Source organism: Emydura macquarii, unplaced genomic scaffold (assembly GCF_026122565.2).
Source record: "Emydura macquarii macquarii isolate MOO-44397 ecotype Brisbane River unplaced genomic scaffold, CSIRO-AGI_Emac_v2 contig_587, whole genome shotgun sequence".
In the NCBI taxonomy this organism is placed as follows: domain Eukaryota; kingdom Metazoa; phylum Chordata; order Testudines; family Chelidae; genus Emydura; species Emydura macquarii.
In genome coordinates this window covers 14,874,200-14,901,229 of record NW_027130724.1, presented here as the reverse complement: position 1 = coordinate 14,901,229, position 27,030 = coordinate 14,874,200, and the positions used below count along the sequence as shown (strand labels likewise).

Below are 27,030 nucleotides of genomic sequence, written 5' to 3'. Positions count from 1 at the left end.
ATATTAATAATCAGAATGAGACCTTATGTGGGGGCATATTATCCCACGTCTGTCTACTGAGGAATGAGGAATTCTTGCACCTTCCTCTTAAGCATCTGGTACTATTGGAGACAGGATACTTAACTAGATGGACCTCTAGACTGATCCATGATAACAAATCTTCTGTTCCTAATGGAGTATTATATATCTATAATTTTATAATCTATATCTATATTTTGTTCATTCATTTAAATATATAGAATTATATGTATGTAATGGCAAGGCAGTTTTCTAACATGTTTCTTTCTTAATGTGATTGTAACATCATTATTTTGAGTGCATCAGCCTACATTTTGGAAAACCTAAGTGGTATGTAGAATAGCAAGCAACCAAAATCCATCTGCTCTAGTAATGTGCACTAAAGCAAAGCATCTGTCTGTGTGCTCTCTGTGTATCTCTAGTAGAATAAGACTCAAAATTGGTGTGGTCTGAATAAAAGTAAGCAGCCTACTTTGAAAAGTAACTATGTTTGTATGTTTCCTTTCCAAAAAGGTGCATCTTCTGGATATTGTGTGTGACAAAGATATCACATATCCAGTGTGACATAATGACTAAGGGAGAGAGTTTAGCCCAGAGAGATCAACATAATTATTCATCAGATTTGTCCAATATCTCATGATTACCAATAGGTTTATGTCCAATTAGACTACTTTTAAGGGTCCTGTTGTCTCTACAAAGCAAAACATTCTCTATATATTAGTACTAGATGAATAACCTTGTTTTCAAATATTATGCATTCTAAACTCCAAGTTTCCAGGACAATATTAGAAAATGATCTAGCTCCAGAATACAAAGTCTTAAAATAGATAATATTTTAGTAGAAACATTTGAGAATCAAAATTCCTTTTCCTGACTGTAGTCCCCCAATGACCATAGGGCCTGACCTTGAGAGATGCTGAGCACCAAAATTCCTATTGCATACCTTGAGCTATTCTCTGTCAGATAAAAAGGAAACATGAAGAGGCAATTGTGATATTTTTAATTTGAAAATATTGCTTGTGTTAAGGATGCAGTGAGTTTTACTGGTGGTATTCTCCACTGTCATTCAAAAAACTGGGGTTTGATTCCTGATACCCATCTTTCACTCTTATCTGCTGTCACCTATCAAGTTGCTATAGGATGTGCATTCAACTTCTGAATGTGAGTGTCTGATATAATTGAATAGTGATTCTTTTAAATGATTTAAAGAGCTGGAGTGACATATTTCAGAGACAGTGTCATTCAGACATCAGCCAGAAGGATAACTGGCTTGGAAATGTGGAAGATAAAAGTAAAGGAAAATCAGGAGACGCTCGGGACTTTGGCAGGCGCAAGTGAAATTGACTCTTTCAAGACTGACAGGCCCCAAATTTGGAGCTTGAAATTTTTTTTCTTATGTCCATATAATTCTTTGTAAATTGTTAGTGTATTATTAGCTCATGGGCAATTCTAAATAACAAACCATGTGGGATAGAGAGGAAAAGAAACATTCCAGTTCAAGATTCACAGTGATCATAAACAATATGGGATGAGAAAGGGATTATTTTCAAAATTATGCAAAATAATTTGGCAATGTCCTTATAGCTTTAGTACTTTGAAGACCTATTTTCTTAACTAGAGATACAAGTTAGGTGAGGTAATATCTTTTATTGGAATTTCTGTTGGTAAAAGAAAAGCTTTCAAGCTACACAGGCTCTTCTTCAGGTCTGCTTGAACTATCCTAACTTATTTAACTATCATTCCAATATAAAGCAATGTCACATGTATCCAAGTTAACTTTGGCCTAGCATTAGTACAGCTGAATGTGGGATACTAGATGCTCATTGCAGGTGGACCAAATTTGATTTTAGGTGGAAATTTACCAAACTTCACAAATACTTTGGAAAATGGAGACTGAAAGCCTAATTTGAAATAGCTGTTGTGAAAGTGGCATCATTATTGATGCTCTGTTAAAGCAGCCAAAGATAGTTATACTATTTATGAAGAAAAACTGCTGTGCTTTTAAATCCAAAATTAGGATCACACTGTCTGTACAGTAGCATTTCATGGAGCACACATTTCATGATTTCACTCAATTGCAAAATGTCTTAAATGAAAATATCAGGAGAAGAAGCTTCATAGATGGATTCATCAGGAGTATTGGAGAGAGAATTGTTTTAAGTACATATTTGTTATTAGCACTCACAGGGTTATTATTGTGTCATTATATTTTACATTACTGTCCTTTAAACATTCTTGTTTTACTGTAGCCAATGTCTTTTTTCCCCTTTTGTATATATTTTGTAGATTCACAACCAGTATCCAGCAGAGTTTGAGTTCAATCAGTATTTCCTGAAATTCTTAGCTTTCCACTACGTTTCAAATCGATTTAAAACATTTCTTCTGGATTCAGACTATGAAAGATTAGAACATGGTATGTGTAGAAGAATGTGGTTGATGCTGCTTCTTTTTTTTTTTTTTTTTTCATTTCAGTATTATTTTACAGTTTCGCCTTTTATTAATATTTAGTTCATAGGAATCTTTCCATTGTGAGATGGTGCCATGACACTGTATTAATGATTACACTGCAGCAAACTAGAAATGTAGAAGAACTAACCATATGCTATGTAATGGAGTGTACTAGAATTAATTCTGTGTACTGAGTCATTGACAGTTATATTTGGTGAATGAATACTTCCTGAACCATGCTAAAAATGGAATGTAAGAGAAAAGGAAAGAATAGTTATCATTGCCAGAGCCTTGCTTCCCTTTGCAATTCACTCACTTAACACAATTTCCTCTTCCACCTGCGTGCTCTCTAAAGAACTTTTATTATTTGTTTTTTAATTGCAGAAAAGAGATCCTGGGAGTCATGAGACTGTATGGAATTTCCATAAAAGAGAGCCTTTTCCCCTTTCTCATGAACTCCTGTGTCGTCTTTTCCTTTCTTCCTCTATCTCTTGCACGCTAATTGGCTTCAGCCAATGCCCCATCTGCCTTCTGCATGCTCAGCCCTACCTCTCTGAGATTGATCACTCAATCATATCCACTTTTCTCAGGCTTGTCTTTGACCGTCTCCAAGAAGCAAAACTGAAGTGAAAACACTGAAGTTAACAGTTTTCACAGAAAATTCAAGTTTTTCATGGCAAGCAGTCAATGTAATGCTTTATAAAAAATCCATAATGACCATGAAAGTAATACAGGCACTGAGCAACCATTCTATTAAAATAGTGTCATTTTATCATAGTTACGAAACTCCCAAAAATGATGTTTTCAAATATCACCACACCATGAAGGAAATCCTGGCCTCAGTGAAGATAAAACTACCACTGACTTCAGTGGAGCTAGGATTTCACCTAAGTCTCTGCTTTCAGCCTTGTGCTTCCCAGTCCACATTTCAGGTGGTGATTTTCCACAGTAGCACAATTTATCACACATTACTGCATAATTTCAAAAATTGCAATGTGTATATATAGTACACTAAAGTGCAGCTAAAGTGCAAAAACAAAAGTAAATTTAGAACAAACCTAATTAACAACATCAAGTACTTCAGTAAACTTCAGAATAGGAATGGAAATGTCATACTGCAGAATGTTTATTTTCATCGCGAGTTGGTGTTCAGGCAGCAAGAATTGCAATTACACTGCATCGCATAAAATTCTTTACTGTTACTTTAATCAATTAAGACCTCTTAAGTATTGAGCATTTTTGCTGTTTTCATTTTTTGATACATTTCAGAAAACAAGATCCTCCTGATTACGCTTTACCATTTGTTACATGTCACAATAAATCAGTCTCTTCCCTTTTTTTTCTCTAGGGACATTGTTTGAAGATAAAGGAGACAGACATGCCAAAAAGGGAATCTGTATTTGGGAATGTATTGAAAAAATGCATAGAAGGAGCCCTATTTTCTTCAATTACCTCTATGCACCTGTTGAAACAGAGGTATGATATAGAAACTTTTGTTGTTTGTTATCTGAATGATTCTCTAAGTAAAGTTGGCACTTCTCGAATAGTTCTAGACTAGTTTCAGGAATTTATTATGCTAAGTAACCCTGCTAAAGAACTGTTAAGAAATATTAATAGATCATTGCAATGTCTCACTAGTTTATATCACTAGTCGTGCTAATTATTTAAGACTCATATTGGTTAATTGTAAAGGGGCAAGTCCTACTCATCCATGTGTGTACCACTGACATAAAAAAGGCTACTTGTGTGCCTTAAAATTAATCATTTGAGTAATGATTGCAAGGACAGTCTTAACATTTGCACATGACCATAAAAAAGTACATCTAAATAAAAATTATGAGGAAACAAGTTTCATAAGATCCTAACTGATATGTTATATTACATGTCATTTCATTGCCTGATATGATCATATATATTGATCAAATTTTGCAGTATCTTGAATAATTTTATAGTGTCAATATTTATCATGTACCACAACCCATATTCCTTCTAGTTAGACCTATTTTCTAAGCATTAAGTACTGTGTCTTGAACAGTACTGGTCCATTTTAAATTAAAACATTGAGTAAGATATTAAAGATGTGTATGGCAGCACATAGATTAATAGTATTGATGCATTGCTTTCCATATTTAATGCTATTTATAAATTAGTCTAATCTTTGATAAACAAAACATTTGTAAATATTTCAGTTAGGGGAACCATTTCTGTTTTATTTTCACTATGTTTGTATCATTATAAAATTAGCAGCTCTGATCAGTTAGTGTTGACAAAGGAAGATTTTCTCTGTTCAACTAGATTATTCATAGTCATGATGCAGAACCTGGAGTAATATAGATTGGTTTTAAAATAGGGAAAATGGGAGAGATTCTCAGAGTTCCAACTGAGACATGAAGAAAGTTGCGCACACGCGCGCACACACACACACACACCCCACCCCACTCCACTCCCAAAAACAGTTTGCCTCCATTTTATGATCTTGTTAGCTGAAAAGATGGACAGATAAAAATGGCTCGTTCTTCTCCATATGTATTCCACTTTTGGTGTGTATGTGTCCTATGCCCTCAAGTTCGGATTCGTTTGACCAGCAACATCTACTGGAGCTTCACCTGTACCCTGAGTGTCCTCGTATTTTCCACCTGAGGACATAAAAGGCAAGGTGACTCTAACTATCCCTCAAATCCTTCATCAGTAAAAAACCCAGGTATTAAAAGATTCTACAGTAGCGGGAAGGGCAGGTCATGGAATACATATAGATAACACGTCTTGAACAACCATAGTTATTGTAAGGTAAATAACCACTTCTTCTGTGAGTGCTTGTTCCTTCTCACAACCTGTGGCTACAAGTTTTACCTTGCAATGCTGGAGCTTCTCACACACTGTGCAGTCTACTCATTGTATTGTAAACAGATAGCTACTTAGCAGTTAGTTAATCATTAATGTTAGCTGTAAATATTTCGATAAGTTTCTTCTTCTAAAAAGAAGAAAGGAAACACTTTCTTTTTTGCCTATGAGACTGCCACAGTACTGGGACCAGTCATTATGACTGAACATAAATATTCAGGCTTGAAAAATTGCTCTTCGTGTGAAGCGGTAGTGCCTCTTACTGATCTTTTTCCTTGTGCGGGAGGGGCACATACCACATAGTCATGCCATTTGTAAATCTTTCACAGAGAGAACCCAGAGAGTTCTGGGGAGTGATCAGTGCATTCAGAGGTAGGAGTAGCTGGAGCCAAAATTCCTGAGTTTCCACTTGCTCCTCTGCTCAAAGACTTGAGGCAATCACTTCTAATATTCTCTACTTAGCTGATAAAACCTCAGAGGATAAGGGGAGAAAAGAGCACCAAGCCCACAAAGGAAAGAGATCCAAGTCTCCTTTATCAGATCCTTCCTTGAGAAACCAGAAACCCCTTCAAATTGCCTTGGAAAAAAGTAGCTCAAGGCCCAGTGAGGGTCCCTTGGTCCCTAACAGTGTGCATCAAGACCAGGTTCCTCAGTACCTCAAAAATTGCCCATTACCAATCCCTTTGGCCGAAGGGCCCCAGTGCCAATATCCCCAGTATCAACAGTGCCCGTACACCTACCTATGGCTGCAGCATACTCAGTTACAAAATCTTACACAGCCTCAAGGGACCTTGTGGTCTCTTCTATATTGGACTCAATGCTATTTTTAGTGCATTAACTTGGTCAGAATTAGCACAGATGTGTCTGCCTTACCTGGACATTATGCCTTCAGCTCCAGTGTAGACATACCCCAAATCTCAGAACATTGGAAAAAGTGCTTCAGGATTACAGAGGGTAAGGGGTTTTATTCCCATTACTTTCTAATCCTCAAGAAGAAGGGTGGCTGGCACCTTATTCTGGACTTGAGACAATTGAACACCTTCATTCACAAGCTCAAGTTCAGGATTGTAACTCTGACCTTGATAATTTCAACTCTAGAGCCACGTGATTGGTATTCAGCTCTCAACCTCCAGGATGCTTATTTTCGTATAGCAATTCATCCTACCCACAGAAAATATCTAAAGTTTCATACAGGCAATTCCCACTATTTATATAGATTCCTATCATGCAATCTATGGACAGCGCCAGAGGTATTCATAAAAGCCCAGATTTTAAAAAGTATTTAGATATTGTTCTTCTCAGCTTTGCAATGCCTACCTGATTCAGGAGCCTAAGTCTCATTGAAAGTCAATGAGACTTAAGGTCCTAAGTGCCTAAGTCACTTTTGAAAATGAGATTTAGGTTCCTAAGTCACACAGACGTAATGCCTAAAATACCTATAAAAATCTGGGCCAACATTCCTAGTGGTAGTGGCAGCTTACCTCAGGAAACAAAGACTTTAGGTTCATCCATACTTAAAGAAGTTGCTCATTTGCAGGAAGTCTCAAGAACAGATGACTGACTCCATACAACAAACCCTGCAACTTTTTGTCTGTTTAAGACTAAAAGTAAATAAAGAGGTACCAATATTAGTTCCTATTCAAAAGATAGCATTTATATGGGCAGTTGTGGACTCTGTGATGGCTATCTGCCCCAAGAAAGATTCCAAGCCATAGGAGATCTGGCCAACCACCTGCTAGCTCATCACAAGACATCGGTAAAAATTTGTCTCAGATTCCTAGGGCACATGACCTTTTGCACATATGTAGCTCAGCATGCCAGACTATACCTACATTGCATGTAAGGATGGTTAAAGTTGGTATATCAGCCCAACAAACATCACTTGGATATGAGAATGCAGGTCCCCCCAGGACTCCTGTAATAGGTCCCTCTCCATCATTACCATCAAATATTCTGGTGACAGACACCTCTACTGGTGGATTGGAAGCCCATTTAGACTGCCTTCAACCTATGGACTCCTCAAGAAACCCAACTTCACATAAACATCTAAGAATTAAGAGCTATTTGTTTAACATGCACAGTTTTCCCCTCTGTTCTGAAGAGTCTTATAATTCAGATCATGGCAAATAAAGCCACAGCAATGTATTATATAAACAAACAAGAGGGAGTAAGATCCACGCCTCTATGTCAAGAAACTGCAAATCCATGGAATTACAAGATTACTCCAATAGCTGTACACCAGCCAGGGTTGCAAAATATGCTGATGGATCACCTCAGCAGATAGTTTGCTAGTGGTCATGAGTGGTCAGTAAAGGATACTGTTATCCAAGACGTATTTATCAAGTGGGGTCATCCAACCATAGACCTCTTTGCCACCGATGAAAGAAAAAGTGTCACAAGTTCTTGTTCAGAGGAGGGCAAAGTCAGGGATCTCTGTCCAACACATTCCTGATCTGCTGGTTCTCAGGTCTCATATATGTTTACTCTCCAATTCCACTGATCCTAAGAGTTCTCAAGAAACTCAGGAAAGACTTAGCCAGGGTGATGATCATAATAACATGAGCATGGTGAAAGCAGTTCCAGTTCTCAGACCTAATGAATCTCTACATTGAAGTACCAAGTCAGTTGCCCCTGCATCCAGATGTGGTATGCCAAAAGTTGAGGATAGATTCTCCATCCAGATCCATCTTTCTTGCACCTTGTGGCATGAATGCTGGCTGTTTAATCTGTTCAACTGAGGCACATACCCATTCAACTGAGGTACAAAACAACCTTATCTGCAGTAGAAAGGACAATTATTTGCAGTAGAAATGACATCTCAGCTTTCCACTCTATAATTTAGTTATTTGACATAATCACACCCTATGGTAGCTAGGTTCCTGAATGACCTTATGCAGGTATATCCCTTTTTAAGTTGCAATAATATTTGCTAGAAGGATAGGGGAGATATAAACTCTCATGTCCTGACCTCCATACACAGTTTTTCATAAAGTCACCTCGAGACCTAACCCAAAATTCATGCTGAGGGTAATCTCTGACTTCTATCTCAGCCCAGTAATACATCTGCCCATTTTCTTTCCCAAGCTACATTTATGAAACAGGGAGGCTCAGCTTCACACCCTAGATGTACACAGAGCATTGTTCTTCTGCATGACTAGGATGAAGTCATTTAGGATATCCCCCAGATTATCTGTAGTTTATGATGATAAATCAGGCCATATCAATGCAGAGACTTTCTAATTCAATTTCTATATGTATATTAAGTTGTGCTATGAAATAGCCAACTTAGACCCACTCCATAAGAGCTCGAATAGCTTCTTTCAGAAACATTCCAATTCTAGAAATATGTAAAGCAGTTACTTGGGGTTTAGTAAATGGATTAGTGAAGCATTACCCATAATAGAAGCCCTGCTTGTCTTACAGTCATTGTTTAGGTAGATTTCTAGCATCCATCTCCTGTGGATTACTGCTTGTTAGTCACCAACAGTAGAATATATATGTGGACAAGCACTCAAAGAAGAAGAAATGGTTACTTATCCTACAGTAACTGTGGTTCTTTGATATGAGTTGTCCATATATATATATATCCACAATCAGCCCTCCTTTTCTGCCACTACATCATTCTATAACATCTAAATTGTGTTTTGGCAAAGAAACTCAGGGACAGTTGCATCACCACACCCTTCATTCCCTCAAGTGGGAGACAGTAGGACACTCAGAGTGCAGGGCTGGTCCCAATGGGCACAGCTGATCAGAAAAATCTGAACTCAAGAACACGGGGCATATACACATCACCGGTGGCATATATATGGACAAAATATTTTGAAGAACTATAATTATGATGAGGTAAGTAACCATTTCTTTTCCTTGATCTGCCGTCTTTTATTAAGCTGTATCCCACAGTCATGCACTGAAAATTATAATTCCAGCTCAGCAAACACAAATTGCAGTGCTGCATTAAATTTAGGAGAATAATCTGTAAAATGTAAAGTATTGGATGTTTGTTGGGGAAAACTCTGGAATTGAAAACTTCTTTGTGACACTATAATTTATTGGGCTTTGTTTCAAACAGGCATTAAAACCAAGTATAAATATGTCCAGCCTGAAAAAGTGGGATTACTATATGGAAGAGACCTTGGCCACAGGTCCTTCCTATGACTGGACCATGGGTACTGCAAAATGCAGCACTTCAGAGGAAATTGACCAAATGGATGGTTCATTTCCCCAGACTAAAAGGAAAATAGTGTGGCCATGCTATGATGATGTTAGCAAAGTGCAACCTGATGCAATCACCAGCCTCTTAAATGTAAGTATAGATGCTAACAAAGACAGAACACTGCTCTTGTCAAATTCACATCCATTCAACTCATTGCCTTGTAGTTGTGCTGTAAAAGCAAATGTTTGGTAAAAATAATTGGTTTGGTCTACAAAGAGATGTGGGGTCATGAAGTTATTCAAACATCTTACAAAAGGTTATGCTGTTCTGGATGAATTCAGTTCAGTAAATAGGGTTTTAATATTTACCTTTTTTACATTGCAAATTGCAGTCAATAAACAGGCAATTTAGGTAAATGTTACTTTTTATTACTTAAAGCAAGGTCTTCATACGTTTTTTCACTTTCCTTTTTATTTAAAAAGATAACTTGCATAATAGATTTTCTTGCTACCTTTTCCCAAAGTATTTAACATTGTAACCTCCTATTTTGTAAGGAATGTTATCTCATTTGCGGCAAACTGTGGATTCTTTCTGGACTGCAGCAGTATGTTTACCCTCCTGTTCTTGTCCTTGTTCACCCTATAGTTTAAAGCAAATGAAGTGTAAAGTGTTCAAATCTCTATGCCTAGCTCAAAGCATGTCCATTAGTCCCAGCTTCTGTATGTGTCTTCTCTTTACAGAATCAAGAGGCACCTAAAAGTGGTGTTTAGCAACTCTTTCCAGTAGGCCTCATCCCTTCCTTTTGGCTCCCAAAAAGTTGCTTCCAACAACATAGAAGAGAATAGATGCACAAGATCAGGTTCTCCAGAGTTTTCTTCCTGAAGTTTTTACCAGGTGTCAGAATGGGATGTGGGCAGAATGGTACTCCTCCAAGCTGCCTCCCCTGAGATACCAAAATGTAATGCCACTCAAAATGATTCTTGGGCGTGGCTCTTCCTTGCAGAGAGTTGGATGCCCTGTTGGGCTCCCATAGGATTATTGGGCTTGGCACCTTCTCAATTTGAAGAAAAAGAAGTGTTGGTATTCTCCCAAGAGCCAACCATTTGTGGCACTAAAATGAGATATCACTCTCAGTAAATTATGCAGATCTTTGTAATATGCTCATCCCTATGTTTTCTTAAATGCTTTGATCAACAGTAAAATTAATCAACCATGCTGACATTTACAATATCTTCACTGGAATTCTGAGTTAATACCTCATGGAAATGAACAGGGGCAGTTTGCACCTCTCAGAGCTGCTATTTCAGGCTCTCTATATACTCCGGCACACATCGCTACATCAGTTTACATATGGTTAACATTTTGAAAATTATCTTTGCAACTATAAAGGCTAGAGATTTATCTTTGTGTTAAATTAAAGCTGGAATTCTGAAGCGCACACTCAGAGCCCATGGAAGTGGGAATATGCCATGTGCCCATGAGCCACCACAGTTTAAGGTCTGGTTTTTATAATATTTTATGTAGTTTTTCCAGGATTTCTGAACAGAGTGAGCACTTGGGGAGCACTTGCTGAAAGAGGTTAACTTTATTCGGGAACTTTCCTGGGATCTTTGTTGGAGCATTCCTTCCAACAGAAAAAAATTATCCTTCTGTGAAGATTCCCTCTCCTCAGCAGAGAGTGAGTTATGTTAGGCCTATTCATAACCCCTGGAACTTCACAAAAGCAGAAAAAGAGCCTTAGAGAAACACACATTGCAGGGGATACTTCAGAGGTTCTTCAGCAGAAAGCAGAGAGATTTCATTCCAGGCATCTGAAAGGCCAGATCTATATCAGGAGTGCTGCAACAAGAATCTTTCTCCATTTCTGCCTCCAGTAAATACCAAACTTTACACATCTGGTTAGCCATGAGAAACTGCCATACAGTGTAGCTGGAGCCTGTGTTATACTCCAAAGAATAGTGGGTCAGGTTTTGCAAAGTTTATATGTTTTCTGCTATTTAGATAACATTAATAAAGGGTAGAAATACAGGTGAACATTTCAGTAACCTTGAAGACATTTTGAAAAGGTTACAAAAATATGGATCTAAAGTTAAGAAAGAAAAGCGAGTGTTCTTTCAGTACAAGTTGCTCATTTAGAGTGAGGACCCGTGCAAAAGGAAAACATATCTCAAAAATAAAAGCCCCACTCACTGAGAATGGGTCCATACACAAAAACTATTCAATCTGAGATTTTTTTTTAGCTACATTAAACTATTACGGAAGATTTATTCCAAATGTATTTATAATAGTAAGCCCAATGTTTTTGCTGTTAGAGTAAAATGCAAAATATTTTGGGACTGAAAAGCAAAATAAGACTTTTGAAGAAGCAAAACTGAACAGAATAGTTCCATTGTTTTGAACTTCAGAACTTCCCTTACTAGCATGCAGTGTTTCTCCAGTAGGAGAAGGAGCTGTAATTTCACAACAGAAAAGCTTGTGGTTTTAAAACCCGGGTTCTTACTGATCCACCTCTGACCAGGGGTTTATGCCAACTTTATATTCCCCAATATTCATCACATTTATCAGATTTAGGCACAAACACCATCTTTAGTGCATTCACTAAACTCAGAGTGCTAGAGTGGATTCTACCTAGCCAGGGCAAATAGGCATAAGCACCTTTTAAGAGTCTCAGGATGATAAAGTGGATTTAAAAAGAGAGATCCCCTGCATTATTTCTCAAGCAATCACTCCTCAGAGGCAGAGGAGGAAGGAGGGCTAAGTCATTCATACTGTAAATCTAAAAATATGTGCTCCCTTCATAAAAGTCAGTGGTTCCTCAAAAACCAAGAAAAAAAGAATCCAAAAGGAAGCTGCTCCTCAGGCACATCACTAAATGAAGGAGAATTTGGAGCAGGGTACCTGGAATTTTATTTTTTCCTCCACTGACTTCTGACACTATGTGGAAAACGGTAATAACCGCATTGGATATCCATCCATATAAAATGGAAGAGAGGAAAGGTAAATATCTATCTTGGAACAGCAAACCTGATATAGTCCTGCCTCTTTGCAATTCTTTCAGAGACAATTAGATCAGAATGAGAATTTCTCAATAAAAGAGAGAAGATTTCTCTAGAAAATTTCCAGTAGACAGGAAATTCAAAAGCACACTTGGCAAGGACTTTTGAGCCTTTTTCTTCCCTATTGTGGTGTGATGTTCTCAATAATGCAGAGCCAAAACCAATCAGGAGGAGTTTCAGTTCAATAAAATTTGAAAGCAACAGACAAATGAATTCTAATTCAATCAGACAGTACCACAGTGTTGATATGTCCAAGGGTTTGTCTTGACTCCTGGTTCATGCTCTTATTAAGGTGTTGCCCCAACCCAGTTTCCATTCTCACAACCCTCTGACCTTTGGTGATTTACACATGGCTGGCTCATCCTGAGGTATAGACTAAAGCCTGAGTATTGCTTGCATTCACTTACTTTGTAGTGACGATGTAGGCTAAACCACTCAGGTGCTTCCCATAATTGCCTCTGTGTGACCAGAAGGACAGACAAGTTCTCCCACAATTCATTGGGAAAGAATGGTAAAGTGGCTCAGCTTACTGTAGTGCTAAGGCATGGGATATGCCTCCAGAAGTTCTGGTGTCTCCAGTGAGTGCAGTATCATTGGACCTAGTAACTCTAGTAAGTATGCCTTTGCTGTGTGACTGCTCACACCCAAGCTAGGCGAAGCCAAGTGCTCATATCCTAAATGAGCAAAGAGAAAGACGCAGTCAGTCACTGAACAGAGAAGCAGTAGAAATAGTCCCATAGAGGGAAAAACATCTTCTATCCCCAAGTGTCACATCAGAGTAATATAGAACGAAAAGGAAGACTGGCTGAGCATCAAAGGGTAGACTCCTCAGAATGGTCTCTGAACAAAAATGTTTTCCAAATGATAACCAACAGATTGCCAGACCCTTGTGCAAATGGCCCAAACTCTTCTCTAGGCCCTTCCCTACTCCTGCACAGATAAGGAAGACAATACTAAAGGTAGAACAAGCAGAAGTAATAATGGCCAAGATGATCAAGAAAGAAACAAACCTTGATTTGATTGAGCTTGCATTTCAGCCACTTAACTCACATGCAAAATCTTCTTACCTGTTATCAGAGTCCCTGAACCTTCTAGGGTGGAGAATGAAAACAAAATACAAAGAAAGGGTTTTCAACCAGTCACTGCTGTAATCAAGATAACTCTCCACTTCACTTCCTCCAGGCTCCAGTCCGCATTCTTTTACTGATGTACAAATAGCACCCAGAAAGTCAGAATCTGAGCTGTTCTGGAGTATCTACCTCCCTATCTACATTAATTAAACACTACAAAGCAGATGCCTCCTTTGGAAGGAGCAGTGCTATTTAATTAAGCTCCTTAAAATTATTTATGTACTGAACCCCAAAATATCTGATTATGTTTTTGTTATAAACTTCCCTATTCTTATTGCTCACTGATTCCCAGTGAAGATCCTGTGAGCTAAAAAGGAAAATTTCATACCTGATTATTTTCCTTTTGGGAAATGGCATCGCAACTAGTCCTTCCCACCCACGGGGGTAAAATCTGAAGTCTACAATATAATTTAAAATTGAGGTAGGGAAAGTAAATCTTATGGAGATTTATAGTTATGTAAATGTTCCATACAGACTTCATAAACAGGTAATTTATTCCTAAATTAGCATGTAATATATTATTTGGATTAGTCAAGTTGATATGAAATAGAAAGGAAATTGTCAGGTAAAAAAATAACTATCTACATTTAAATACCCTGAATTATTTAGTTGAATACAGAACCCTATTTACATATCGAGACTTTGGTGTATTTTGACCTATATCTCTTTAGGGAACATCATGCACTCAACAGCCTGGAAATAGAAATGGGTAATCAAATGAAGACTAAGGCCATGTCTACATTATAGGGACTATACTGGCATAGCTACGGTGCTGTAGCTATGCTGGTATAACCCCATAGCATAGACATAGCCTACACCAATAGAGGGGGTTTTTCCATCAGTGTAGGAATACCACCTCCCCAAGCAATAGTTGTAGTTGACAGAAGCTTCTACACTGAAGGTCATGTTGTTATATCTGTGTTGCTAAGGGTTGTGGATTTTTCACACCCTGAGTGATATAGCTATGTCAACCAAAATTTTAAGTGTAAAATGCTTGGCCATGGCTCTGTTTGGTATCTCTGAATGAGAAAATCCAAGCCAGTAAAAATATTCTTGCTTTGGCAAGAAGAGAGTCTTATATCATTTAATGTATATGGGTTATAGTGCACATGGTGAGCGCTGATGTATATACTTCTATTTTGGTTCATACAGGTAAGTCGTATTTCTTGGGTTGACTGTACCTTCAAGTTTTTTTTATGTACCTTCTGTAAAGAGAAGTTGGGGAAAATAGTTTGTTCTCTTTTAGACTGCTTTATCAGTGGTTCTACATTTAATGAAAATACAAACCTTTTCATGGTCAGTTGCTCAGAGTTCAAAATTTAATTTAGCAACTGCTTCATGAATTTTTTCAAACCCAGAGGTAGCTGCTGATTTGTGAAGGCCATGTCTATTCAAAGTTAGCTGATTTTCTGGTCAAAATCTCTTTCTGCCTTCAGAAACTTCTGTCATTTGTGATTCCTTCCAGTGTTAATGATCTACTGAAAAACTGACATTCTAATGCACCAATATCCATTAGAGAATAGAGTTAAATCTACATTAACCATTTGGTATAATAGAAATTCATTGTAAGTGAACATTTTCAGAAAGTCTCTGCTTAGAAAATAAACATTTTGGTTTTAAGTAGGCTTTTATGTAGAACCTGGAGACCATTGTCCAGAAGCAATTTTCTGTTGCCTTGAGAGCTCTTAATTAGACATGTAGGGATAATACTTTAATATGATTCACTAGGAATCCAATTTCCTGATGGCAATGAAAATACAGAAAAAAAGAGTGCCAAGGAGATGAAGTTCAGTATGGAGAGCATATCCATGTTTGTTATATTTAGGCTGTTTCACAAATAACTATAAACCAAAAAAGTGGCCTTGCTTTACTTAATTTTCCATGTGTTATCTTATTCACAGGAAATAGTCCTAACGTAAAGCTACCAAGAAGGGTCATATTCCCAAATTTCACAACAAGAACATGTTATTATCGTTTGGAATCTAAGTCAAATAAGTCTTTGTTTCATTTCCTCCTTTTATTATTAGTTTGATACCACATCTTATAAACCACGTTTTTATGTTAATGTTGGCAATGCTTAATGCTAATGTCACAGCATTGGATTTGATCTTTGTAAATGGTTTTATCAAATGTATCCTATCCTTATTGTTATCGTATTTCCATTATGACAATTGAAAATGGATTTTGTGTGTTCAAGGTGCAACCAGTCTGAAATGTTTATCCTCAGGAAAACACTTTTTATTGATTTCAGGAAATTGAAAGACTGGAGAATAAATTAAATCAGAGCCCAGAAAGGTGGCAGCTGTTATGGGAGAGGGTCATGGTGAATCTTAAGGATGACACAAAACAAGACAATGTAAGTGGTGGAAGCATCCAGCGTTGAAATGCTGAGCGACCAATTGACTGCCATATTTGCCGTTGGGAAGGAATTTTCTCCCATGTCAGATTGGCAGAGACCCTGTGGTTTTTTTGCCTTCCTCTGCAGCATGGGGCATGGATCACTTGCAGCTTTAAACTAGAGTAAATGGTGGATTCTCAGTAACTTGAAGTCTTTAAATCATGATTTGAGGACTTCAGTGACTCAGCCAGAGATTGAGTCCTTTACAGGAGTGGGTGGGCGAGGTTCTATGGCCTGCAATGTGCAGGAGATCAGACTAGATGATCATGATGGTCTCTTCTGGCCTTAAAGGCTACGAGTCTAAAAATAATTCAATCTCAACTATAAAGGCTATCTGCTGCAGTGACAAAATCAATGTATTTGTTGGAGTAAAGTATGCTTTCTGAAAACAGAATAATTGTCCTAATGCATGCTACTGGTTTTGTATTGCAGCAAGCAGAAAATATATATTCATATGACATTTACTTCTTCTGTATCTTGAAAGTAGATTGATAAATACAGAGCTAGATAAGCATTTTAATAATACACAAAGGTGTAAAATTAGATATTTATAAAACTTTTGGGGCCCAATCCTGCAAACATTTACACATGCAATTACCTTTGCTTATGGAAATAGTTCCTTGGACCTCAATGGGACTATTTGCATGAATAAAATTCTGTGTAAATTCAGTTTTAGATCCATAGATTATATTCAGGATGGAAGACGTCAATATTCGGACCTGATCTTTTACACCAGCTGTTTATTTACACTAGATGAGGAACTGATCCTCTGTGTATTACATATTCCTGAGCACATTTTTAGGGTTTAGCAAATAATAAAACCAGATCAATCAGTAGAAAATATATTTTAGGTGGAAATGTTAAATATTTTGGTGGGAGTAATGAATATAAATGGTAGATAGTTAAGCATTTTATCCACCATACAAAACTTCATCTACTATAGGCCTACTATTACTTTCAATCACTGCTAATATTTCATGTTGTATGTTTGCTGTTCAAGAGCATAACAGAATCTGAAAATCAGGTTCTTTCTTGAGATAATGTTTAGCACAACACATTATAAACCTCTGCAGTGTAGCATAACCATTACAAAATCTTTCTCTGTAAAGACACTATCCACCAGATTCTCAGTTTTGATTCTTAGATCTTTGTTGCAAGATTAGTGTAACTCCCACAATTCCTAAAATATTTTCCCCCTGAAAGCAACTGGAGCAGAGCACAAGCCAAGCCCTCTGTTTGACATCACACCATGACTGGAGTATTTGGAAGGTAGCATTTATACCTTTCAGGGGCAGAACAAAACATCCAATAAGTGTCCTAGCAAGTGCTCTACTCTGCTACTATTATCCCCTTTGAGGGGTCAGTTCTTTAAGAGCTTCTGGCATTCTGCTAGTCATGCACGAAGGAGCTAAAACACAAAAATGAGAATCCTGTCAAATCAGAGAAGCAGAATTACAGGTCAGTAATTTTCTCTTCTTATCTCTTAAAGTATTTACTTGGAGATTGAGCAAAAACAATTAGTTCTTTTAGAAAGTAGTCAAATCTCTGAGAGCAAGTTCTTTATTTTAAATTATATACAGTGTCATCTCTATCGTGTAGTTTATGTGAGGTCAAAAACTTGAGTGACAAAAAGCTCCCTACCGTTTGTGGTCATTTTTATCTTTACCAGGAATCTCTGGATTAAAAAACAAATGTTTTAGCAAATCTTCATTTTTCAAATACTCAACTGTCTAGCTGCTGCTAGTGCTGCCATTTAAAAATTAGTCAAAACACACCAAATAAAATGAAAGGATCCATTATATCAGAGTACAATGATCTTTACATGTAGATGTGTGTAAAACTAAGTTATATTTATAAAATGATGCAATAATTAACACAATTTGCCTGTTAAAACCTGCAATCCGATTAGCACTATGAAATTAAAATTTAAATATCGAACTCTATACTGTTCAGACCACTTTTGAGTCACCACTGTGAGGAACATTTGGAAGGAATAAACAATAGATTTTCACTAATTTGGACTAATGACTTAATAGTATTTCACAATATGGATGTATAAGTAAATGTTCTCGGGTATATTTAGTAAAAATATAGGTCTTACTGATGAGACCAACTACCGTTCTCTAATATTAAAACTTTACATGCAAATTATGGACTATGTGGATTAGCAAGATGAGTTGTGGGTTTTGTGGTTTGGGGCTTTTTGTTTGTTTTGCTGTAATACTATTTATAATGTATTAATTGTGTCAGTTCTGCTAATCAATTCAGCAGGTAGTCACATTTTAGAAAATTTCTAAGTTCTAAAGTTGACTAAACTTCTCACTCAAACTTTTTCTCATTTATCTTCCTTTTTAGCCACGAAGACATCCTTCTGGCTCGTCAGGGATAGTGTCTGCTAATCCACATTCCTATCAGAAGAGGTCTTTGCTGCATCTCCCTGACAGTGGACTGGGTGAAGAACAGAGTTCCAGCATCTCTCCCTCTAATGGACTGGACAGACGAGCAACCACACTATACAATCAATTCACATCCAAGAATGATGAGAATAGGTAAACTGACTAATGGTTAGGTATTACTGAAACCTTATTTTTAGTAGAGAAGTGATTTACAACATTGCATCACTATTATGTGTCATACTCCAGGGAGTCAAACAGGTGATAGAATGGTGGTGAATGTAGTAGAATGGTGCATATATCTGCCCTACAAGTAAAAAGTAGAAGCTTCATAGACATGGAACTTTCTGCTGCCTTTTTACGGCTTCTTGCAAAGTTTTTAATTCTACTTAGTTGCTTTTTTCTTTCTTCTATCTTAAAAAATATAGTGGGTGAATTAAGTGTTCATACACATGAAGAATTAATAGTATGGCTGAGAGCCAGGGAGAAAGGGTGAAGATGTCACACAAGCTTTAGGTCTACTATCTCAGTCCTTACCTTCAGATCCTGAGTCTTTTTTGAGTGCAGACATTTCTAGTTGTATCAAATTGTGTGACAATTTAGTCACATGGTAAATGGGAAGTAGGATAAAATCATCAAGCTCTTTTTTTGTGCCTTAATCCAGGATTTGAAACCAGTTGTCCAGAGGGTATAGGTTAGTGCATTAGACCACTGTTCTATCTTGACAGTTATTGAATAATCTAGCATTTGGCCATTAAGAAACTATACTCTGTAGCGCACACAGTCAGAATAATCTTACTGTTTATACATAAAAGCAAAACAAAGCATTTGATGTGAGGCAGCCATCGCATCTTTAACTCCTCCCATTGTGTCTACTAGGCATTGAAGCAATTATGGTGCTCATAAGTGGGCCCACAGCTCTGAGCAATATATATTTTGTATTTAAAGTTGGTTTATAATAATGTAGTAAAAGCAATGCTAAATAATTATAGATCATTCTATGTCTTATGTGCCATGTGGTATTGATGCTGTGAAATCAAGATGTACATACTAAACCTTTTTGGTGATATACATATTCTCCTTCTGTTCAAGGTCTTTTGAAGGTACACTTTACAAAAGAGGAGCTTTGTTAAAAGGTTGGAAACCTCGCTGGTTTGTACTGGATGTGACTAAACACCAGGTGAAATATTTTTAGCAAACTGGATTTTTCTATGAATAACTTATTACAGTTTTACTTAATAAGCATATAGAAATAGTTTGATAAATAGTACAAGTAATGATAGAATAATAGAAATGTAGGGCTGGAAGGAACCATGAGAGGTCATCAAGGCCATCCCTCCACTCTGAGGCAAGACAAGTATGTCTAGACCATCCTGGACAGGCATTTGTATAATATGTTCTTAAAAACCTTCAATGACAGTGATTCCATAACTTCTCTTGGTAACCTATTCCAGTACTTAACTGTCCTTATAGTTAGAAATGATTAGTAATGATTATTTGCAAATGCAGATGTACATATTATTTAAATTCAGAGGTGTGTGAGGGGGTATACCTTGTAGTCTATGTGAAAGTAACAGTTTTATTTTTTTAAACAGAGATAACGATCTAGTATATAATTTTAAAGAAACTTCTTGAACTGTCTACTATTTGTTGAGCACAACCAGTCTTTGTTGCTTTACACTTCATAGAGAAAGACTGTCCCTGCTCCAAGAAGTTTACAGTTGAAGATGGCAGCATATTGGCCCACAAAGAAATAATATTATTTAAACTTGCTAACTCCAGAAGGGTATTAGCCTGTTAGTCAGTGTTGGGCATTGATCTAGCCTTTCCATGAGAACTTTTTGGCAGCTCAAGCAGTTTAAGAAACCCAACACTCTCCAAAATAGAAAGTCCAAAAAGCCAGAAGGTATTGTCTTGTATACAAGTAGAAATCTGAGGGATAATTTTAGTTAGTTCAATCATCCCTGTCCAAACTGTAGTAGTTACTAAACATTCCAACGATGCATTTTATGACTTGTTCATTTATGGAGCACTTTCCATTCATATTCCTTTTTCATGAGACCTATCCGACGCAGATAAATTGGAGTCCAGTATACATTGTTGGTTTATCTTAGTCTGTGTCACCCTAATACAGAGATCCATTAACCTATTATGGATGTTTATAATGCAGTAATAATTTTCGAATGATATAACGTCACTGGAATTTTTTTGCCTAAGTATCTTCAGCTCATGGAAACAGAGTGAAATCCTGGCCCCACTGAAGCTAATGGGAGTTTGTCACTGATTTCAGTGAAGCCAAGATTTCACCCATAAAGTTCATTTCTAAGGTCCCCAGAAGTTCCTGTTTCCTGATATATTAGCCATTTCAGACAGAAGTATGTGGGAAAGTCATTTGATCAGTCTTAGTGAAGTCTGTCTTTACTGGTTCCAGTAAATTGAGTAGCATGGTCATGTAAGTATATACCAATAAATTAATGTATAGGAGGTAAGCGCAGAAAATCTGTTTATTGATGTAAACAGAATTTTGGTCTTTATCACACAAGCCCTTACTCATGCAAATAGTCCTTATTTACATAAGTTACTTCAGGAGTGCATGACTAAGGACTAGCTGTTAAATAGTCACTAGGGCCTTATCCACAGAAGAGAATTGTGATAGAAAATGTTAACTAACAGGTTTTAATTAACACAATGTTAAACATTATTTTCTCCTGAGTGTTAAGGATAGTCTTTTTTTAAAAATGTTAATTAATTTTGATTAAACCTGGTGTCCCTCCATGCCCAAGAGGATAGATACTTTCTCCCAGTATATGACGGGCTTGCCTCTTTAATATTTTAGTTGTTTCTATAGCCAAATCTCCTAGGTTCATTGTTCATGAAAGGTAGACATATAAGCAACATGGGACATGCAGCAGATTTGTCTGCTTTGTCTGATTTGGAAAGACTCCATTTTCATTTTCCTTTGTTAAGGGGTTTGTCTTTACTTCTTGCATCCAGTGTGGAAGAATGGGTGGTTGTTTTGAACATGCAAATACCAGATTTTCTTTTGTGGAACTGTTTGAATAGTGAAAGTAGTTTAGTGGAGTGGTTATCATTGAAATCACAGTGTCTTTGTAGAAAAGCTACATTAAACCACTAAGTATAGCATAGTCTAGTATAGGAAAATGTCAGTTTTATATGTAGTTTATAATTACCTAAATTATACCTGAATTTTTGCTGATCACTTTCAATTCTTCAAAATACAGGAAATAAAAACTTGTGTTAACTCTTTCGTGCAACACATGTTGAATGATACTTCATTAGTTTCCAAGCAATGGACAGGAGAGTATTGTATCAGAAAAGCCTGAATCCTCACATCAGAGTTGCTTCCTGGAGTCTAAGGACAAGATGCTGCCCTGTCCTGGCACAGCTTAGCACTTGTCCCATAGTGCAAAGCTGCCATGAAGGCAGCAAGTCAGGCCACTTGAGGATTCCCCCAGTTTGGACAATCACAAGGTGGCATATTGCTACTGTAGAAGCTCCTTTGCCAACTCCAAAACTCACAACATAGGGTGTCGCGTGGACATCCCTGTTGCCTGGTGATGCCAGTTGTTAGACTCTGCATTGTAGTCATAAGCAGTTCGCTCAGATTATAGTAGATCTCATGCTTTTGCAGTTGGCTCCTGAGAACCAGCCCAACATCCAGTTCCCCATGAAGAGGACACCCAACGGAGGCTTAAAACCATCTTTTGTTCATCCTCATAACTCCAAAAGCTGTGCCAGGCACAAGAAAGGATAAGCACAAGGATCAGGCCCCAAGTAGTGCATTTGTCTGTGTATTAGTTTATATGCTGCATGTGTTTTTTTCCCCTTTTGTGTTCTAGCTGAGATATTATGACTCTGGTGAAGACACAAGCTGTAAGGGACACATTGATCTTGCAGAAGTCGAAACCGTGATTCCTGCATCTCCAACAATTGGAGCACCAAAGCATGCTAGTGAAAAAGCATTTTTTGACGTAAGTATACTTGTGCTTTGCTGACCTCCGTTAGAGATTTTTCTTCCCTTGTTGTGTTCTTCTTACCACAGCCATTCTTGCTGGAAGATACTTGAGAGATTTCAAGTCAACTCAGTATCAAATGCAGTTGCACAACTAACAAGTGATCCACAGTCTCAACCCAAAGTGAAAATTCAGAACGTTAGTATATTCAAGCAAAATGAAATGCTTCGGATCTCAAAGCTTAAGAGAAAGTTTGCACATTCCTGAGCTGTATCTTGTAAGTTTTTTTTTTCAATCTTAAACCCTTTTATTTTCATTTTGCAGCTGAAGACAAGTAAACGTGTATATAATTTCTGTGCCCAAGATGCACAGAGCGCACAGCAATGGATGGACAGGATCCAGAGCTGTATTTCAGATGCATAACAGAGAATATCATTCTACTACCAACTGCAGAAAAGAAATGCTTTCAGCACTTCCTGTTGTAAGAAGATACATTTTGAAATGCTATTACAGAACAAGCAATCTTCCTTTCATTTCAGTCATAAATATTCATTATATGCTGAAGCATCTTCTCTGTTTAAACATTATAACCACTATAACTACTACTCCTCTTCAGCTAGGAGAACTTTCCAAATTAATAACTTGTTTAGCCTGAAATATAGCTCTCTTCAATATAATTCCTAGCTAAATGAGCCTGCTGTACACACTGGAATATGCTACCATCTAATACTGCTTTTTTAATCACAAAATTCTATCAGAAAAAACTGTCCAGCTTGAATTGTGGAAATTTTTCCTCAGTGTTCTGTTTTTACCTAATTTAAGTATTTTTTTTAAATGGTTCAATTTTCAAGCTATTTGTGTATCAGGAAAAACATTTCTACAATTTCTAAGAAATCTTTAGGTTTGTGAATTCAGTGACATGCATAGCAGATTGGCAAATGTTTTAGTCACTTAATATTTTTAAAGACCAAAAGTGAAACCTAATATTAAAATTTAAAAAAAGATTTCTTCTCAAATCTGCTAGCTGTTCTCTAATCTCTTGCTCTAAATAAAGCTTCTGCAATTTTACTATTAATTTATGGCATTTCAAGTCCCATTGTTTAGCTAAAGAATACGCTATTTGGGGATTCTGTTTTCCCATTATAATAGGATAATGGAAAGAAAACTGGCTGTTAACAAGAAACTGGTCACAAACTAAGACTTTTATAGGAGAAAAATCTCTCAGTATGAAAAGTTGTGTGTGTGTGTTTATGTTCTATTTTGCTCACTGTAAAGTAAAAAAAAAAAAACCAACAAACAAGATAAATGCACTAAACAATAAAGCAAGCACTTGCACTGAAATGGTTGAAATGCAGACATTTTGAGAGACAGAGGTAAGTTATTTATAGGAGAACGTTAGTTAGATAACTGTAACAGATACTAAATATGTACATACTTCGATTTGATGTGATTTGATACTTTAAAAACATTTTTGCACATAAATTGGAAGACTGTTTTTAGATTTTTACATTGAGTAACATTGTGTTTGTTCATCTTAAAATCTTTGAGGAATGTTGTTGGGGGTTTTTACATAGCCCAAAATTAATAGAGGTTTTACTTGCTATAGTTTGTGATGATATGGAGTGGAGTCTTTAGGTAGCTAAACCATTGTGGGGGTTTTTGTATTTTTTTTAAATGTTAATATGTTAAATATCCAACTAATATTTCAAAGAGTTTGTATATATGATTTAGTATTTTCTGATTTTTCCAGACATTCTCCTTGTAATTGTTAATATCAAACTAACCTAACTGACTTCATGTATAGGATTTCGATTATTAAATAGTTTGTCCCCCCTCCCCCCCCCCCCTTTTTACCACTTTTCCTTTTTTTTTTTTGGCTAAATAAGATCTAAATTTCACAATGTACACAGAATAGGAAATGCAGCTGTTTTAATACATGTGGAATTTTTTAAAGGAATGAAGGATTTTTTTAGCATTTTCATTTGATAAAATCTCCACCTGTGAAAATGGTGATTGCACGTTTGTATTTTTCTGTGTATATGAAGTACTTTTATATGTACTTTGTAAAATACTGATCCCACTGTTATTTAGGTTATTTGACAATGTATACAACACTTCTTATTTTGTTACTAGGTTATTTTAACTATTTTATGTATGTTACATGACTTATGTATGCTAACCATCTTGTAATAAATACACTTCTTTAAAAAAAATCCTATTTTTACTGTGAAAGCTAGTATAGGTATAATGCAGTACCCACAGAATAAAAACATTATATCTTATACCATAAGAAAAAATCCCAAATTACCTTGTATTAAAATTACTGGGTTTTTATGTATACTTGTATATATTCTTACACAAAAAATGTTCACTTGAGCAACCTTAACTCAAAGTTAAATACCCTATCATCAGAAACACTAAAAACTAGAATTTAAATCAATATTATCATCCATAACTCAATTTACATACCTTTCCCAGAGACCAAATACAAAATTATTGCACTGACTAAATATTAATATTAGATATAAAGAAACCATAACTTTCTCTGCACAGTTTCTCAGCATAACTCTGCCATATGCCAAAGCCATATATCTTACTTATTTATACAACTTTATGTTTAAATTAACTAATAGATAACAAATTAAAAGGTCAGAATTGAAAATGTGCATCTGAATTTGGCCCCTATTTACTGCATGTGTCTGTATTTGTGCATGGGTTGGAATGGAAAGGGAATGTGTTATAGATGTGAGCAGTCTGTGACTGTAGTTTGGTATTGTGATGGTTGGGTGGTAAACTTTGTAAATGGAGCTTAGTGTGGATATTAATGTTTCTTAAAGTGTTGATCTCAATTTTTAGCATCTGTATCAATGGAAAATGCACTTGAGCAACCTTAACTTAAAAAAAATGCAAAATAAAAACACCCAAAAGTTTGAAGTGTAAAAAATCAAAGTTTCGTGTTGGATGTGGATAAAGAGGATGATAGGAAGAGATGGTGAGCATGGGGCCATAGAGGAGGCAGGGTCAACGTGAGGTGTTGGTTGGCGAGACATAGAATTTGTAGTGGCCGTGAGGTTGCAGCAAGTGTCAAGAAAGAGAGGAGATCTGGGGTGGGGGGAACATGGTAATATTGATAAAGCATAAGATTTGGGAGGTATGGAGCTGGTGGGGCACAGCAATAGAGATAGGTAGGTAAAAGGGAGTGTTGAGCCAAAATGAAACAGGCTATGGAAGCCTCTCCCCACAGTGGACAGAACTTCCTTGTTCTGAGGAAATCTCTGACTGCTCTGTGGGGATACTGAGCACAGAGAAACCCATCTGGGCAGGAGGGTTGTTCACAGAACTTTCTTATGGAAGAGCACCTCCTGTCATGCAACATTAGTACTCCCCTGCTATGAACCATAAGAACTCTGTCCATTGGAGAAGGGAAACGTATTGTCAAGTGCAGGTGACCGGTTGACCTCGCTTCTTCTCTGCTGACATCATCTCTACGTAACAAATGATAAGATGAATTACTTTTTGAAAAAAAAAGTTTAGAAAATGTGAACATTGATACTTGAATGTCATATTAGCAATGTCATGTTTTGGTCCAATAAAAGATAGTGCTGCACCCACCTTGTTTCTCTCGTATTACTTACTGCTCCTTCACATCCAAAAATTAATGGGAGCTGGGGGATGGAGTTATAGAAATCCTTAGTAATAAAAGTAAGCAGCCCCATGTTACGGTACTTTAGAATTAGAATTGATAAAATACTTTGGAATCCCGAACTTCTGGATCAGTACTTATGTAATAAAAATAGAAAAAATATCAGATGCAGTGTCAGATGTTCAAAACCTGACATCACATTCTGCACTCCTAATTGTTTGTGTCTGATACTTCAGTAACACACACAAATCTTGTGATCTTGTCCAAAAATGGTTCTCTCGTCTTTTCCTCTTGTAATGTCCCTGGACTCTGTGTAAGGGCTAGTCTACTGTAGCATGTCTGGTGAAGACATTGTATGCTAACGGGAGACTCTCTCCCATCGGCATAATTACTCCACCTCCCCAAGAGGCGGGAAAGCATCTCCCACCAACGTAGCACCGGTGTGGATAGTGCTTAAGTCGCTGTAAATTGCATCACTCAGGGGGGTCGCTTTTTCACATATCTGACGGATGTAAGTTTCATCGACTTAAGCGGTAATGTAGACCTGCCATAAGTAACTGAGCCACATCTTTCATTTTTCACGACCATGATCATCCAAATATTTGGCTGTTTATGATCACTCTGAGATTGCTTTCAAGAATCAGAATGCTCAAGTGTATGTATAAGTTCTTCAATTAATGCTAAGGTTCATGTTGAGTATCACTGTTGCACCTGCTTTCTGGCTTGTTGCCTGTATGATGCTAGTTACTTCCAGAATTTTGGCTACTGTATGAGCCAGAGTCTAACTTGGTGTCCATGTACCCATGCAGCACAATATTATCATTTTGTTCATGTGCTGAATTTCTTCCTTAACTCAACAGCCAAATGAAGACCCTCCAGAGTAACACAGTTTCCTCCTCTTAATTCCTTTCTATGGTTGACTTTCCAGGATGATAGAATGTTGGTATATACGTTGACCAGACATTAATATGTC

The 27,030-nt window shown here is 36.9% G+C and overlaps 1 protein-coding gene across 7 annotated transcripts in view; it reads left to right on the top strand.

Annotated features, from left to right (window-relative positions):
• Positions 1–27,030, top strand: part of SBF2 (SET binding factor 2) — a 547,042-nt gene that overhangs the window by 475,279 nt on the left and 44,733 nt on the right. For 5 of the 7 annotated variants that reach the window (XM_067540773.1, XM_067540774.1, XM_067540772.1 and 2 more), the window contains 8 exons: positions 2,305–2,431; positions 3,815–3,942; positions 9,380–9,613; positions 15,901–16,005; positions 18,403–18,596; positions 19,533–19,620; positions 22,301–22,432; positions 22,739–23,489. In XM_067540773.1, the coding sequence (XP_067396874.1) occupies positions 2,305–2,431; positions 3,815–3,942; positions 9,380–9,613; positions 15,901–16,005; positions 18,403–18,596; positions 19,533–19,620; positions 22,301–22,432; positions 22,739–22,837 (1,107 nt within the window). In that variant the 3' untranslated portion in view covers positions 22,838–23,489. Of the gene's footprint in view, positions 1–2,304; positions 2,432–3,814; positions 3,943–9,379; positions 9,614–15,900; positions 16,006–18,402; positions 18,597–19,532; positions 19,621–22,300; positions 22,433–22,738; positions 23,490–27,030 lie in introns of those variants that run through there. The other 2 variants (XR_010918455.1, XM_067540777.1) reach the window with 2 other exon arrangements.